The sequence below is a fragment of the Rhinolophus ferrumequinum genome, chromosome 28 (assembly GCF_004115265.2).
Source record: "Rhinolophus ferrumequinum isolate MPI-CBG mRhiFer1 chromosome 28, mRhiFer1_v1.p, whole genome shotgun sequence".
NCBI classification, from domain to species: Eukaryota; Metazoa; Chordata; class Mammalia; order Chiroptera; family Rhinolophidae; genus Rhinolophus; species Rhinolophus ferrumequinum.
Genome location: NC_046311.1, coordinates 14,190,447 through 14,203,556, shown reverse-complemented (window position 1 = coordinate 14,203,556; position 13,110 = coordinate 14,190,447). Strand labels below are relative to the sequence as shown.

The following is a 13,110-nucleotide window of genomic DNA, read 5'->3' as shown; positions in this document are numbered from 1 at the left end:
TCACAATTGAATGTTGTTCCCTGTCTCCGGCTGAAACCATTCAGTATCTACCACTAAGTGTCTTGTTAGCTGTAAGCCTTTCACAGGTGACCTGTGTCGGACTAAGAAAATGACCTTATATTCCTAGCAAGTTAAGATTTGAGGGATACAAACTGCTCTGGGTTCAGAACTCTAGATTGGAGGTTATTTTCTTTCTGCACTTTGGTGTTTTCATTCCATTGTGTGTAGGCTTCTATCTTATTATTCCCCTTGGTATAATATGTCTCTTTTTTTTCTCTGCTCTTAAGAGTTTTTCTTTAATTTCCAGCAGTTTTATTATATGTCTTGGTATGGTTTATTTTTTTATTTTTTTAAATTTTAGTGGGGAAGGGGAACAGGACTTTATTGGGGAACAATGTGTACTTCCAGGCCTTTTTTCCAAGTCAAGTTGTTGTCCTTTCAATCTTAGTTGTGGAGGGTACCGTTCAGCTTCAAGTTGTCCTTTCAGTCTTAGTTGTGGAGGGTGCAGCTCAACTCCAGGTCCAGTTGCTGTTTTCTAGTTGCAGGGGGCACAGCCCACCGTCCCTTGCGGGAGTCGAACCGGCAACCTTGTGATTGAGAGGGCGCGCTCCAACCAACTGAGCCATTCGGGAGCTCAGCGGCAGCTCAGCTCAAGGTGCCGTGTTCAATCTTAGTTGCAGGGGGCGGAGCCCACCATCCCTTGCGGGACTCCAGGAATTGAACTGGCAACCATGTGGTTGAGAGCCCACTGGCCCATGTGGGAATCGGACCGGCAGCCTTCAGAGTTAGGAGCACGGAGCCCTAACCACCTGAGCCAGCGGTCCGGCTCTGGTTTATTTTTTTACTTATTCCTTTTGGGATTTACAAACCTTGTAAAATCTGTGTATTTCATCAATTTTGGAAAATTTTGATCATTATAGATTCAAATATTGATTTTGCCCCATTTGCTCTATTTTCTTGCATATATTAATCATAGTAACTTTAAAATTCCTGTCTGCTAACCTCAAAACCTGAATCACTTATGTGGCTTTTTTTGTTACCTCATTTTCCGCTCTTGGTTTCCAGCCATTTACTCTTGTTTCTTGGTTTATTATTTGGTTTGGATTTGTTTTGTTTGTTTGTTTGTTTGTTTTGGCATACCTAATAATTTTTGACTGACTTCTAGACATTGTGAATATAAAATTGTAGCAGCTCCAAATGATGTCATCCTCCTCTAGAGGGAGCTCACCCTTCCCTCCGACCACGACGAAGATGGCTGAGTCCCCTCCTCGGTCTGACAGCTGAGCTGAGGCTGGGTTTCATTCCTCGTAGGACCCAGCCTACGAGGAATCTAGGCTCATCCTCCTCTAGAGGGAGCTCACTCCTGGTCTTCTAATATGTTGACTTCATCCTGTTGTCTTTTGTGGGACCTTCCTCCCCCAGTGGATAGTGAACTCTCTAGCTCATGAGATTTCTGAAAAACTATGTTTGTGTCAAGAACTATGAGATGTCTGAGCTTTTATTCTGCTTGCAAGCTAAGAACTTCGCCTTTGATGGCTTCGTAGAGGAGCTGAGATTCCTGGGTCACAGAAAAAGGACACGGGTACATTTAAGGCACTTGCAGAACTTTGGGAGATCCACACCAGAGCATTTTTCTTCACGTGGAAGTCTGCAGTGACAGTTTTAAAAAACGTTATCAGTGTACCATCCTCCCCCTTACTTTTGGGGTCTAGAATGTTCCCTCCCCGTGTGCCAGGGTTGTTGCACTCTCTCCACCATCACAAAATTGACCTGTACCATCACAGTACCTATAACTTGCCCTTTTTTTCCCCAGTCATCTCCTAATCACAACCAGACCTCTTATTCACGTAAGTCAGCCGTGAGAGGGCAAAAGCATTTTCATAAAACTGAACGATAATTAATCTGCATTGATGATATGATCGAGTGATTTTTCTTATGTAAACTGTTAATATAGTGAATTAATTATATTAATTGATTGATTTGCAAATATTGAACCAGCCTTGTATCCCTGTATAAACCCCACTTGGACATAGTGTGTACTTTTTTCTATATATCACTGTGTTCTACTTGTTTATATTTTGTTAAGAATTTTGCATCATATTCATGAAATGTATTTATCTGTACTTTTCTCTTGTGTGTACTTTCTTTGTCTGGTTTTGGTATCAGGTTTCTGGAGGAGATTGTACAGGATTGGTTTTTAAGTGTATCTCTTTGTATAGCCTTTTAAATAGTGGTTGTTCTAGGTATTACATTATATATACATACTTTATCAAAGCCTACTGGTGCTGACATTTTACCACTTTTAGTAAAGCATATAAACCTTACCTGCCTTTATGCTCCTTTACCCTCCTCCATTTATAATTGTCTTAAATATTTCTTCTGCATACATTGAGATGTAGAGACAGACAATGTTGCAATTTTTGCTTCAACCATCAGACATAATTTAGAAAACTCAAGAGGAGAAAGAAAGTCTAGTATACTTTTTCATAGTTTTACTCTTTTCATGTTCTTCCCTTCTGATGTTCCACGACTCCTCCTTTCATCATTTCCTATCTGTCTAGAGAACTTCCTTAGCCATTATTTTAAGGTCAGTCTGCCAAAAACAAATTCTCTTAGTTTTTCTTCATCCGAGAATGTGTCAATTTCCTCCTTTATTTCTGGAGGATATTTTTGTTGGACATAGAATTCTGAATTGACAGTTAGTTTCTTTTAACACTTGAAAAATATTGTGCCATTTCCTTCTGACTCTATAGTTTCTGATGAGAAATCCATTGTCATTACAATTGTTTTGGTGATGTTTCTCTTTAGAAGCATTTGAGGTTTTTTCCTTTGTCTTTAATTTTCAGAAGTTTGACTATGATATGTTTTGGCATGAATTACCATGTGTTTTTTCTGTTTAGAATTTGTTCAACTTCTTGAATCAAAATTTATAGGTACTTTTGTTTGTTTATTTGTAAAACTTGGGAAATTTTCAGTGATTATTTCTTTCAATAATTTTCTCAGCTCTACCCTATTTCTCCTGTCCTATGAGATTCTGGTGACATGAATGCTGGATCTTTTGTGACAGCCCTTCATGTCTCAGATGAGTCTCATCATTTTTAGTCTGTTTTCATTATTAAGATTGGGTGATTTCTATGTTCAACCTCCACGTTCACAGACTCTTTCTTCTGTTCTCTCCATTCTGCTGTTGAGCACATCCATTGACTTTTTAAAATCAGTTATTGCATTTTTTTTATTTGTTTTTTTTTAGTTCCAAAATTCTTATTTGTATTTTCTTGGTGTCTTCTAATTTTGGGGTGAGAGTTTCTGTTTCTTTCTTTACCTTTTCTGTTCTTTTTTTCTTTTGCTCCAAGCATGTTTATAATTGCTTGTGAAGCATTTTTACGATATTTACTTTAAAATCTCTGTAATTCTAACATCTTTGTCATTTCAGTGTTGATGTTGGTTGATTGCCTTTTCTCATTCCGTTTGAGATCTTCCTGGTTCTTGGTATAACTAATTTTCCATTGAAAATTGTATATGTTTGGTATTAAGTTATAAGACTCTGGATCGTATTTAAATCTTGTGTTTTAGCAGACCTTCTCTGATACCACTCTATGCAGGGGACCGTTGACTCATAATTGCCAGATGGGCGTGGAAGTGCATGTTCTCTGCTCTGCTTTGCTGACATGTGCTGTGGAATGGGCTTCGTGGTACTGCCGGGCGGAGGGAGGAGGGGACCTCATTACCTTCAGATGGGTGTGAAAGTCCAGGCTCCCCAATGTTCTCCATTGATAGGGAATGGAATCTTCAGTCCTGGCTCCGCACTCAGCCTGCTCTGACACCACCTGGCAGTGAGGGAATGGGTGGTGAGTGTCTCGTTCCAGCCTGGTAAGAATCAAAGTCTTGGCTCCCCACATGGCCTTGGGTGGTGAGAGTGGTGGTAGGGCTACAATATTTTCTGTGGGGTTTGGCTGGAATAGATAGAGCAAGTATTGTCTAAGTGTTTGCTGTCTTGCTAAGCTGCATCTTTCCTGGTATTCAGTCCAGAGAGAGCTTGATTTTTATTTTTTTTATTTTTTTTGTCTGCCCTCATTGGTGTTTCCAGGTTGCCAGCTTCACCAGTATCTAGTGTGGGATTTGTGCGGCAAAAAGAACATCAGGGAGCCTGCCGCCATGTTGTGGCTCAGGTCCCAGGTTCCTGGCCAGTCTGACTTCTCCACTGCTCAGTCTTCCAGGGTTGTTTTACACATAATGACCAGGGGTTTTAGTTGTATTTAGTGGAAAGAATAGGATCAAGTATGTCTAGTCTGTCTTCCTGGAAGCAGAAGTCTTGAGATGTGTTAATGAAATTTAACATGACTATGCCTAAGTAGTTTTAATGGTTTTGATGTACGTATGAAATTAAATGTAAACCATACTTTCAAACGTATGTATGCATCAACAAGGAAGGATAACTCAAGGAGAAAAGTAACCCTCAGGAGGGGAAACATTGTTCAAAGAAATTATGAAAGATAAATTTTATGTTTTGTGTAAAATACGTTCCCAGATTAAAGAAGAGAAGGCTGTGGTCTTGAGTTTTTTAATCCTCTTGCTAATGGATGGGAGGATTTGGCCATCTCTTATCCTAGAGAGGAAAACTATCTGTATTTTATTTGAGAAAAAGCAGCCACAATGTTCTACCTTCCCACTGAGACTCTCTACAACCCTCTAGAAAACCCCCATGGATGTTCACGCTTCCTTAGCAAACACTCTAACGACGGTCCCTGCCTGTTCTGGGATTCTGTTCTAACGTGAGCTTCTGTTCCAGGTCGCCTGAACTGGTGGTCCACTGTGTGCACAAGCTGTAAACGTCTTCTTCCTTTGGCTACGACAGGGGACGGGAACTGCCTTTTACATGCTGCCTCACTGGGTAAGCTCCGCAGTATAGACAGCAGGTGGCAGCGCCCCAGGCCTGCTCTGTGTGTCGTTAAAGGACAGGCACATGCTAAACAGAGCCACGTGCATCACTGTCTTCTGAGAGAGTCCCCAACAACCCCAGGCCTTCTTGTCAAGTACCTGGCAGGCTTAGTGGGGACATGGAGCACACGTGAGGAAAGACCTGTCATGATAGAAGGAGACCTGAGTGGAGCTACAGGGATGGGGATTAAGGGGCATAATCTAGAGCAATCAAGGGGGACTTCCTGGAGGTGGTGGCATTTTACTGAGACTTGAAGAACTTGACAGAGTATAAAATAGGACGTTCCAGGCAGGGGGACCACATGGATAACACATAAAGGCAGGAATTAACAGGGCGTTTGGAGGCGGGGCTGAGCTCAGTTGGGCTGGAGCAGGAAGTTTGGGGAGCAGTACAGGAGGTTGCCAGGTATGGGGCCACCATATTGACTGCAGTCGATGCACTTGGACTGACAAAAAGACAGATGTACGTACTACAGGGGACTCGGCACAATCAGAACACACAGCAGAGAGGTCAGAAACCTCCTTTAGCGGAGATGTAAGCTTCCTGGTCACAGAAAGCTAGCCAGCAGGTGGCACTGTGGACAAGTGAAGGTCAGAGTGGGCCTTCTGGGAGCTCGTTATCCTTGTAGACTCAGCCTTATACACAAGGCTGAATCAGTGTCGACAGGCAGGGTTGGGTGTGTGCCAGGGACCCTGGCATTGGGGCCAGTTGTACATCATCAGCCCTGAAGTAGAGGGTCTCCCTCCAGGGAGGGACCCTCAGCGGGAATATGATCCTTGTTGGTCAAACTCACCTCCCCAGGTAACCATGGCTGATGCCGTGCCCCAGAGCAAGGGCAGGGCCCCAGACCACCCGTCAGACCTGTAGTGAGGCCCATTCAGCGAGAGGTGAGCTGGGAGGACCCTGAAAAGGCTTAGAGGGAAACACATGGGGTCTGGGAAGGGCCCCCAGAGGCCCAGACAAGCTGGGGGCCATGAATCGGGGGAGCACCCACATTCCACGGGCTTGAGAGGGGTGACAGGGAAACAGAGGCATCACCTACCAGTTCCTTCCTGTTTCAAAGCTAATACGTTTCTATCTGTTATATTATGAAAGGATTCCACACTCATCATGGCAAAAGAATAAGATTCAACAATCCCACCACCCAGCGATGGCCACTTTTAGCATTTCGGTATATTGTCTTCCAGTCTTTGTGCTGTTCTTCAGTGAAATTATGATCTCACCATGTCCACAGTTTGGAATCCAACATTTTCCCCTTAAAATGCTACTGTGAATTTTCCATGCTTTCATTCTTCAAAACCACATTTTCAGCAGTTGTGTCACATTTCCTCGTAACATATTAACTATTTCCTGATTATGGAACATATTTCTCCGTGTTCTGTATAATACTTGGGGAAAGAATATAAAAGAAGAAACCCCTGTCAACCAGCAGCCTCAGGTTGCAAAGTCTCAGGTGTGCAAATGCCTTTGTCCTTCAGAAACAGCAGCTCGGGTGGGCAAGGCCACAGATCAGAGGGCCACGCGCCACTCAGCCTCGTCTGATGGCAGGTGTTTCCCTGTGAGCGCGGTGGTCCACCCGCTGGCAGGCCCTGCTCCAGCTGCCAGAGGCTGGGCCATGGCTGAGCCTGGGACTCAGGGCTGGTGGTACTTTGTTTTCCTTGTGGACTCAAATAGCTACACTGCACAGGAGCAGGACTGCCCTAAACAGCCACGTGACACTCACCAGCACTACCCATTGAACCTGCCGACCAGGCCTGACATCAAGCTAGGGTTGGGTACACATAGAAATAAGTGACAAGAATCCTGGAGTCAGGCTTGTGGGCAGACATTTATGGGACCAGGAGACCCTCTCTGCAGGAGACGCCCACACGAGGAGCTTAGACAGGACACGGGGGGACGCACCCTGCCCGGGAGAGCATCCGGGAGGCGGCAGCAGGCAGGTCTGAGGGAGGAGTACGATCAGCCGAGCCTGTTTGTGAAACGATCCTTGCTGGCCATTCCCTCCCTCTGTACAAAAGCCTCACCTGATGGGAAGCCCGCAGCAGCCCCTGGTTATTGCATATCTTTGCACTAAAGGATACACAGCCAAGTTGAACCTTTAGAAGTATCGGTCAGTGCTGTTCACTCCTCTTTTGAAAGATCTCCAGAGGCTTCCACTCACTTGAAAGCTTACCTTTCACTTTCTACCACCTCCCTTCTGTCCCAGCTCTGGCCACCTTTCCGTCTTGCTGTTTTTCAAATATGCCACATTGTTCCCCCTCAGGCGGTCCCTGGCCTTTCCCTCCACCTGGGATAGCGACCCAGCTCCCTCCTTCACCCACTCGAGTCTGCTCCGATGTCACCATTCACGCCATGACCCGTACCACCCACACTCTGTCTTCTTACCCGGCTTTACTTCTCCTCCCTCGACATGCTCCCCTGACGGCTGCCCCACCTCCCCAAAAGGTGTGTTCTGTGAGGTTTTAGGGGCATAGTCTGTCCTGCTCACTGCCGTAGGGAGTCCCAGCACCTAGAAGGGTGCCTCACCCCTAATTATAAAATAAGTGTGGAATTAATTAGGTAGAATTGATGGGATTTGATTAAATGGATGGATGACTGGATGGGTGGATGGATGGACGGACAGACGGACGGATGGACGGATGGATGGATGGATGGACGGACGGACGGGTGGGTGGGTGGATGGATGGATGGATGAATGACTGGATGGATGGATGGATGGATGGATGGATAGATGGGTGGGTGGGTGGATGGATGGATGGATGAATGACTGGATGGATGGATGGATGGATGGATGGATGGATAGATGGGTGGGTGGATAGATGGATGGATAGATGGATGGACTGATGGACGGACAGATGGATGGACGGACTGCCCCACTCTTGCCCATAGCCAGGGCCGTACCTCTGGTGGTTGGGTGTCTGGCCACATCTGATGAGCTGGCTGGTTTGTCCTCATCACCCCTCATACCCAGCACCGGCCTGCAACGGGTGGGGAACAACCTCCTCCTGAGGAGCAGGCTCTGTCCTGGGCACAGACATGTGCAGCTCTGCTTCTCAGGAGGTTGAGATGCCACATGGCTACAGGCCAGCCCGAGGTGAAGCCAGGGGCTCTGTGTGAGGACATGTCACCAACTTGTCCCCAGAGGCTGCCTCTCACTCAAACGTAAGACCTGGGCGGGGAAAGCAGGTCCCTCAAAGCCAAGCTGAGAGACTGACAGTGACTTGCCAAAGGTCCCAAGGAGGCAGCACTCAACGTCACTCACAGTTGTTTTGCTGAGAAGGGGACGTGCTCCTCCATTCACGTACGTGCGTGGACAGGAGATCTCGGGAGAGAGAGCAGAGGGGACTGCTAGCTGACATGAGCACGAAACAGTGACTGACGAGTCCCCTTGTGTGTGTGGACACGGGAGGCCTGCCCGGGAAGTTGGGTGGCTCGAGTCGCCTCGTGGCCAGCAGCCTCCTCATGCCCTGTTTCCTCTCCTCCCTGTGGGTCTCCCGGCTGCAGGAATGTGGGGTTTCCACGACCGGGACCTGGTGTTGCGGAAAGCACTGTACACCATGATGAGGACGGGGGCCGAGAGAGAAGCCTTGAAGCGGAGGTGGCGGTGGCAGCAGACGCAGCAGAACAAGGAGGTTGGTGCCCGCTGGCGTGTCTAGAACTTGGCACCCACACCAGGCACGGCCGCAGGCCATGCTGGAGTCTGGAGCTGGGCCCCAAGGCCACGTCCATCTGTGAGATCAGGCAGAAATGCCTTCTGGGAAGAGCAAGTCTCTCCCATTTAAAGCCACTGACGAGCCCTTCCATTAGCTCAGACCCAGGCACAGTGATACACGGCCACTCAGACCACCTGTCCTGGCGTGATAATGAAAACCAGCCACTTTCACTCTCAAAGGTGCCCGGCTTGGATGATGATTATATGGTCATCAACATCAGGTCATTGCTGGTGGCAGCTGGAAACCTGGGTGCAGCCACAGCATGACCCCAGCCTTTCGCACGGGCCCAGCCCCTGTGTGCTCAGAACTTCACTTCCAGGAAGAAGGATCTGCCTGCCTTCTGATGGAAGTTGCCCGTTATCCCTTTAAGCTTGTCAGTGGTCAGCCCCAGGCCTGGAGCAGGTTCAGTCAGCGGTTCTCGCCCCCAGGCAATGACCTGTGTTGCTGGGTAGACCCCTGACAGCACTGAAGGTACAGTTCAGGGATTCTGAAAAAATATTGTCCATAGCAAATGGGGACATCAGTGACCACTCACAGATGTGCTCGGCCTGGGTTCTGGTCGGGCTTGGACCCAGCGGGGAGGTCCAGCGTGGCTGCCCAGGCTGCCCTGGGGGCAGTGGGGGAGGAGGCCCGCCTGCCACCTCCTGAAGCCACTTCCTCTGTGCCAGTCAGGGCTGCTGTACACCGAGGAGGAGTGGGAGCGAGAGTGGACGGAGCTGCTGAAGTTAGCATCCAGCGAGCCGCGAACACACTTCAGCAAGAACAGTGGTTCTGGCGGGGGGTAAGTGCTGCCCCCGCCCCCTCCCTGCTCTCCAAGGTCACCTTGAGCTCCCAGCTGCCCAGGGACAGCCCAGGAAGTGGTGCTGGGGAGCTTGCAACCCCCTGAGATGGGGGAGAAACAAAACCTGCTGTCTCCAGGCATCAGATTCTACACGAGGACTCGGGAAAGTCGTGGGCAATGGCCGGACCCTCCTAGATACTCCGGTCAGTATACCAGGCCCCATAGGCAGAGGCGTACAGCTCACACTTGCTGTGAGTGATTACTGAGTGACGGGAACAAGCAATGAGCAGGCACTTGACCTCTGCACACAGCAGCTTCCTCCCAGCAGAGGCTGGACAGGATGCTCACCTGGGAGGCTTCAAAATGCAGAGCACTGAGTTGATATTTGGCACATGTGTTATATTAAAACACTCCTCCACTCCCCTGCCCTTCCTGAAAAACTCATCTCTAAAGCCATAAGGGTGGCAAAGCAAGGTGGGCATCTGCTGTGGGAAGGCAGGGGGTTGGCAGACTCAGAGGACCACAGCCAGGGCGGCAGAGCCAGGTAGGGCAAGGGGACAACTCAGGGGAGGGGTAGACGTAGAGGCAGGGGATTGCTTGCATCTCGGGAGACTGAGGAAGTAAGGAAATAGTTTAAAATGAATACAAACCAGGTTTCCCACCAGGTCAGAGAAGGGAGTTCCAAGTTGGATGAACTTTGGGGTATTAGAATGGAATTTGAGGTATCTGTGGACTCAAAGTTTCAGATAGATGGATAGATGACAAATGAAAACATCTATGTATGTGTGTGAGTACGTACACACACATCCCCTAGCTCTATTTACTGAATGAATCTAGGAGCAATAACATCCTGATAGTAATAATAATATTTTGTCTTCTAAACACCGTTATTCACTATTTAAAAAAAAAAAAAAGAACTGGGCTCCTTGGAGAAATGGCTGAATCCAGGGTTGAGGCAGAAAGGGTACAAGATGAACCTGGACCATCTTCTTGTGCTGGAAAGCAAAAAAGGTGCTCTAAAGAATGATGGGGGCTGTCACAGGACACAGACCCAGCTTGAATGAGCCACACTGGCCAAATAGAGGAGTATCTGAGCATCAAAATAATCACACCAATGGAATAACCCACTAACTAAAGTAAAAACCAGGACTCCGTAGTGGTATCAATAAATGTGTCAGGTGTGGTGAGGAGTAGAACACGCATGTAGGTGCAGAGTTCTTCCCCACAAAATGCTTATTCGTCATGGAGGGGAAATAAATGACTCTGTGGGATGAAGCCTGGCAGATGGCTTTGGCAGAGCGAGCCACGTCAATGTCCCCTGCAGGCCCAGGCCTCCTAACAGGACACCTCAAGAAGGACACAGCATAACCTGAGCAAAAGGGTCAAGGTCATGAAAGTCAAGGAAACCCTGAGTAATGTTCCAGACCGAAGGAGTCTAAAGAGACACCCCAACTATATGCGGCACGCTGCCTGAGCTCTGCAACCTAGAAATAAGGGCCATTCAAAGTCAGAGGCAACAAGCATTTATTTGAGATCAGTAAGAACAGCTATTGGGACACACGGATTCACGCCGAAGCCCAAGTGGTGTTTCGATTTGGTGGCCAAGGCAATCGGTATTTATGAGAAGGGGAAGGGAACAATTACATCACAGAAGGAAGGCATTTCTATTGGTGCAGATACGCGAACACGGTGATGGTAACTCTAAACAATGTTTTTAATTTTCAGCCCACTAGCCATCAGTCCAGTAGTCACAATATCTGCTTTCTTGTTGTCTTTGCAAACAGGTCTTTGAGACACAGTCTTGCTTTAGGCCCAGTACAGAGGTTATTTTGCCCTGTTTTAGCATTCCAAAGGTTTGACGCATCAGACATTCAAGACGGTTCCTCTGGGATGGCAGCTCTGACTCCATTTATAAGTGGTTTCGTTGCTATTATTTTTTTACAGCTGGAACTGATGTTTGAATGGTACTATTGGGACAATTGGTAGACGGTGACTGGGGTCCATCATGGTAGTTAGATGTATTAGTGTGTTAGCACTAGAACACAGTCCTGATTTTGATGGCTGCGTTGGGCGTACATACGAAAAAGTCCCATTCACAGGACACGCTCACTAAACTCTACCAGGGTGATAGGATTTCAGGTTGGAGATTTACTTTCCAATGGTTCAGGGGAAAAAAAAGTTATTTATACTCTATGTGCAACTTCGTGAGCTTTAGGTGGCTGCCAATTTTTTTTAAGTATTAAAATAAGGTATATCGAGTCACCAAAACAGTAAATAAAGAAACAAGACAAAAATAAATAGGTACAATAACAACAGAAAAACTCCCCGGGTGATTGAGATGCCTTCCCAAGGATTCAAGGCCTTAGCTGTGGGCTGTGTGTGCGGAGTGCTGTCCCCACGTCACCCCACCCCACCTGGCTGCCTCTGGCCCAGCTGCCCCAGGCCTCACAGACCTCCCCCAGTTAATTCTGGGTCCCCCCAATCTGAGTGCCCAGGAACAAGCCCACATGCCACCGTGGCGGGCCCCACGCAGGCCCCCTCACCATGTCGGCCTGGCTCTTGCCTCTCGATGTTTCCATCCCTGTGGAGTAGCTGATGGCTGAGGGCCGTCAGGCTACCACCCTCTGTCCAAATGTCTCAGAGTCCAGAGTGAAAGCAGTTCTTGCACCCCACTCTCTGCCGGGGCTGGGGAGGGTCCCAGGAGCCTGGCTTGGGCATGCAGTCACTCCCTGCCCTCGTGCTCAGAGGATTGAAATCCTGGCAGCCTCACCACCCCCTCCTGTCAGGTTATTTCCTAGAAAGCCTCTCAGATCTTGGTAGCAATGGCCCCCACCAGCCCTTCACATGTGCCCGGGCACACCTGCGCCCTGGTGGGCAAGGCTTCAGCCCAAGCACTGGAACCGGAGGGAGGCCTTCCTCCCTCCCACTCCTGCTGTGTCCTTCTCAGTCACCCCCAGAGAACCGCCTCCCAGGTTGCCACATACTTTGAATGGGCTGCCTCGGCCACCAGGAAGACTTTGTCTTAAAGGTGGCTGGCAGCCATCACAGGCAGGTTCTCTCCCACGCGTATCCTGAGACCACCCAACCCTGGGTGGGGATGGGGGCTGGGACTGTGTGTTCGCAGTCGTCGGAGGGCGTGGCAGTGAGGTGGCCTCAGGTGGCCGTGACATCCAGGCTCCATGGAGGTAAGCTTGGAGGGGAGCCATTCTATCTGCAGCCCAGTGACAGGCTTCCCTTTGTCTCCTAGCGTGGACAACGCTGAGGACCCCGTGTACGAGAGCCTGGAAGAGTTCCACGTTTTCGTGCTGGCCCATATACTGAGGAGGCCAATCGTTGTCGTAGCAGATACGATGCTGCGGGACTCAGGTGGCGAAGGTGCGTGTACACGTAATCAAACAGGTGTGTTTCCTTCGCGACCCAGAAAGCTGACATCGCAGCTACGGGAGGGACAGCCGCATAAGAGCAGAGCCCCAGAGGCCACGGAGCCTTCCTCCCTCTGCGTGGACACAGCTCATCTCATTTCTCCCCGTTTCTCCTCACCTCACTTGCATCTTTCTCCTCCCTGGCAGCAGGAGGTTTGCTGTCACCCACTTCTTCACCTTGTGCGTCGCTGGCAGGCGGCCTTGGGAAATCTGGCCGAGTGAGGGCAGGGACTGGACCCCGGGGCCCTCCAGCCC

At 48.6% G+C, this 13,110-nt stretch overlaps 1 protein-coding gene across 2 annotated transcripts in view; it reads left to right on the top strand.

The window, feature by feature from the left end:
- The window catches only part of OTUD7A (OTU deubiquitinase 7A), a 205,797-nt gene that overhangs the window by 175,476 nt on the left and 17,211 nt on the right, over positions 1–13,110 (top strand). For both annotated transcript variants that reach the window (XM_033100272.1, XM_033100273.1), the window contains 4 exons: positions 4,790–4,891; positions 8,444–8,571; positions 9,321–9,433; positions 12,681–12,808. In XM_033100272.1, the coding sequence (XP_032956163.1) occupies positions 4,790–4,891; positions 8,444–8,571; positions 9,321–9,433; positions 12,681–12,808 (471 nt within the window). The remainder of the gene's footprint in view (positions 1–4,789; positions 4,892–8,443; positions 8,572–9,320; positions 9,434–12,680; positions 12,809–13,110) is intronic.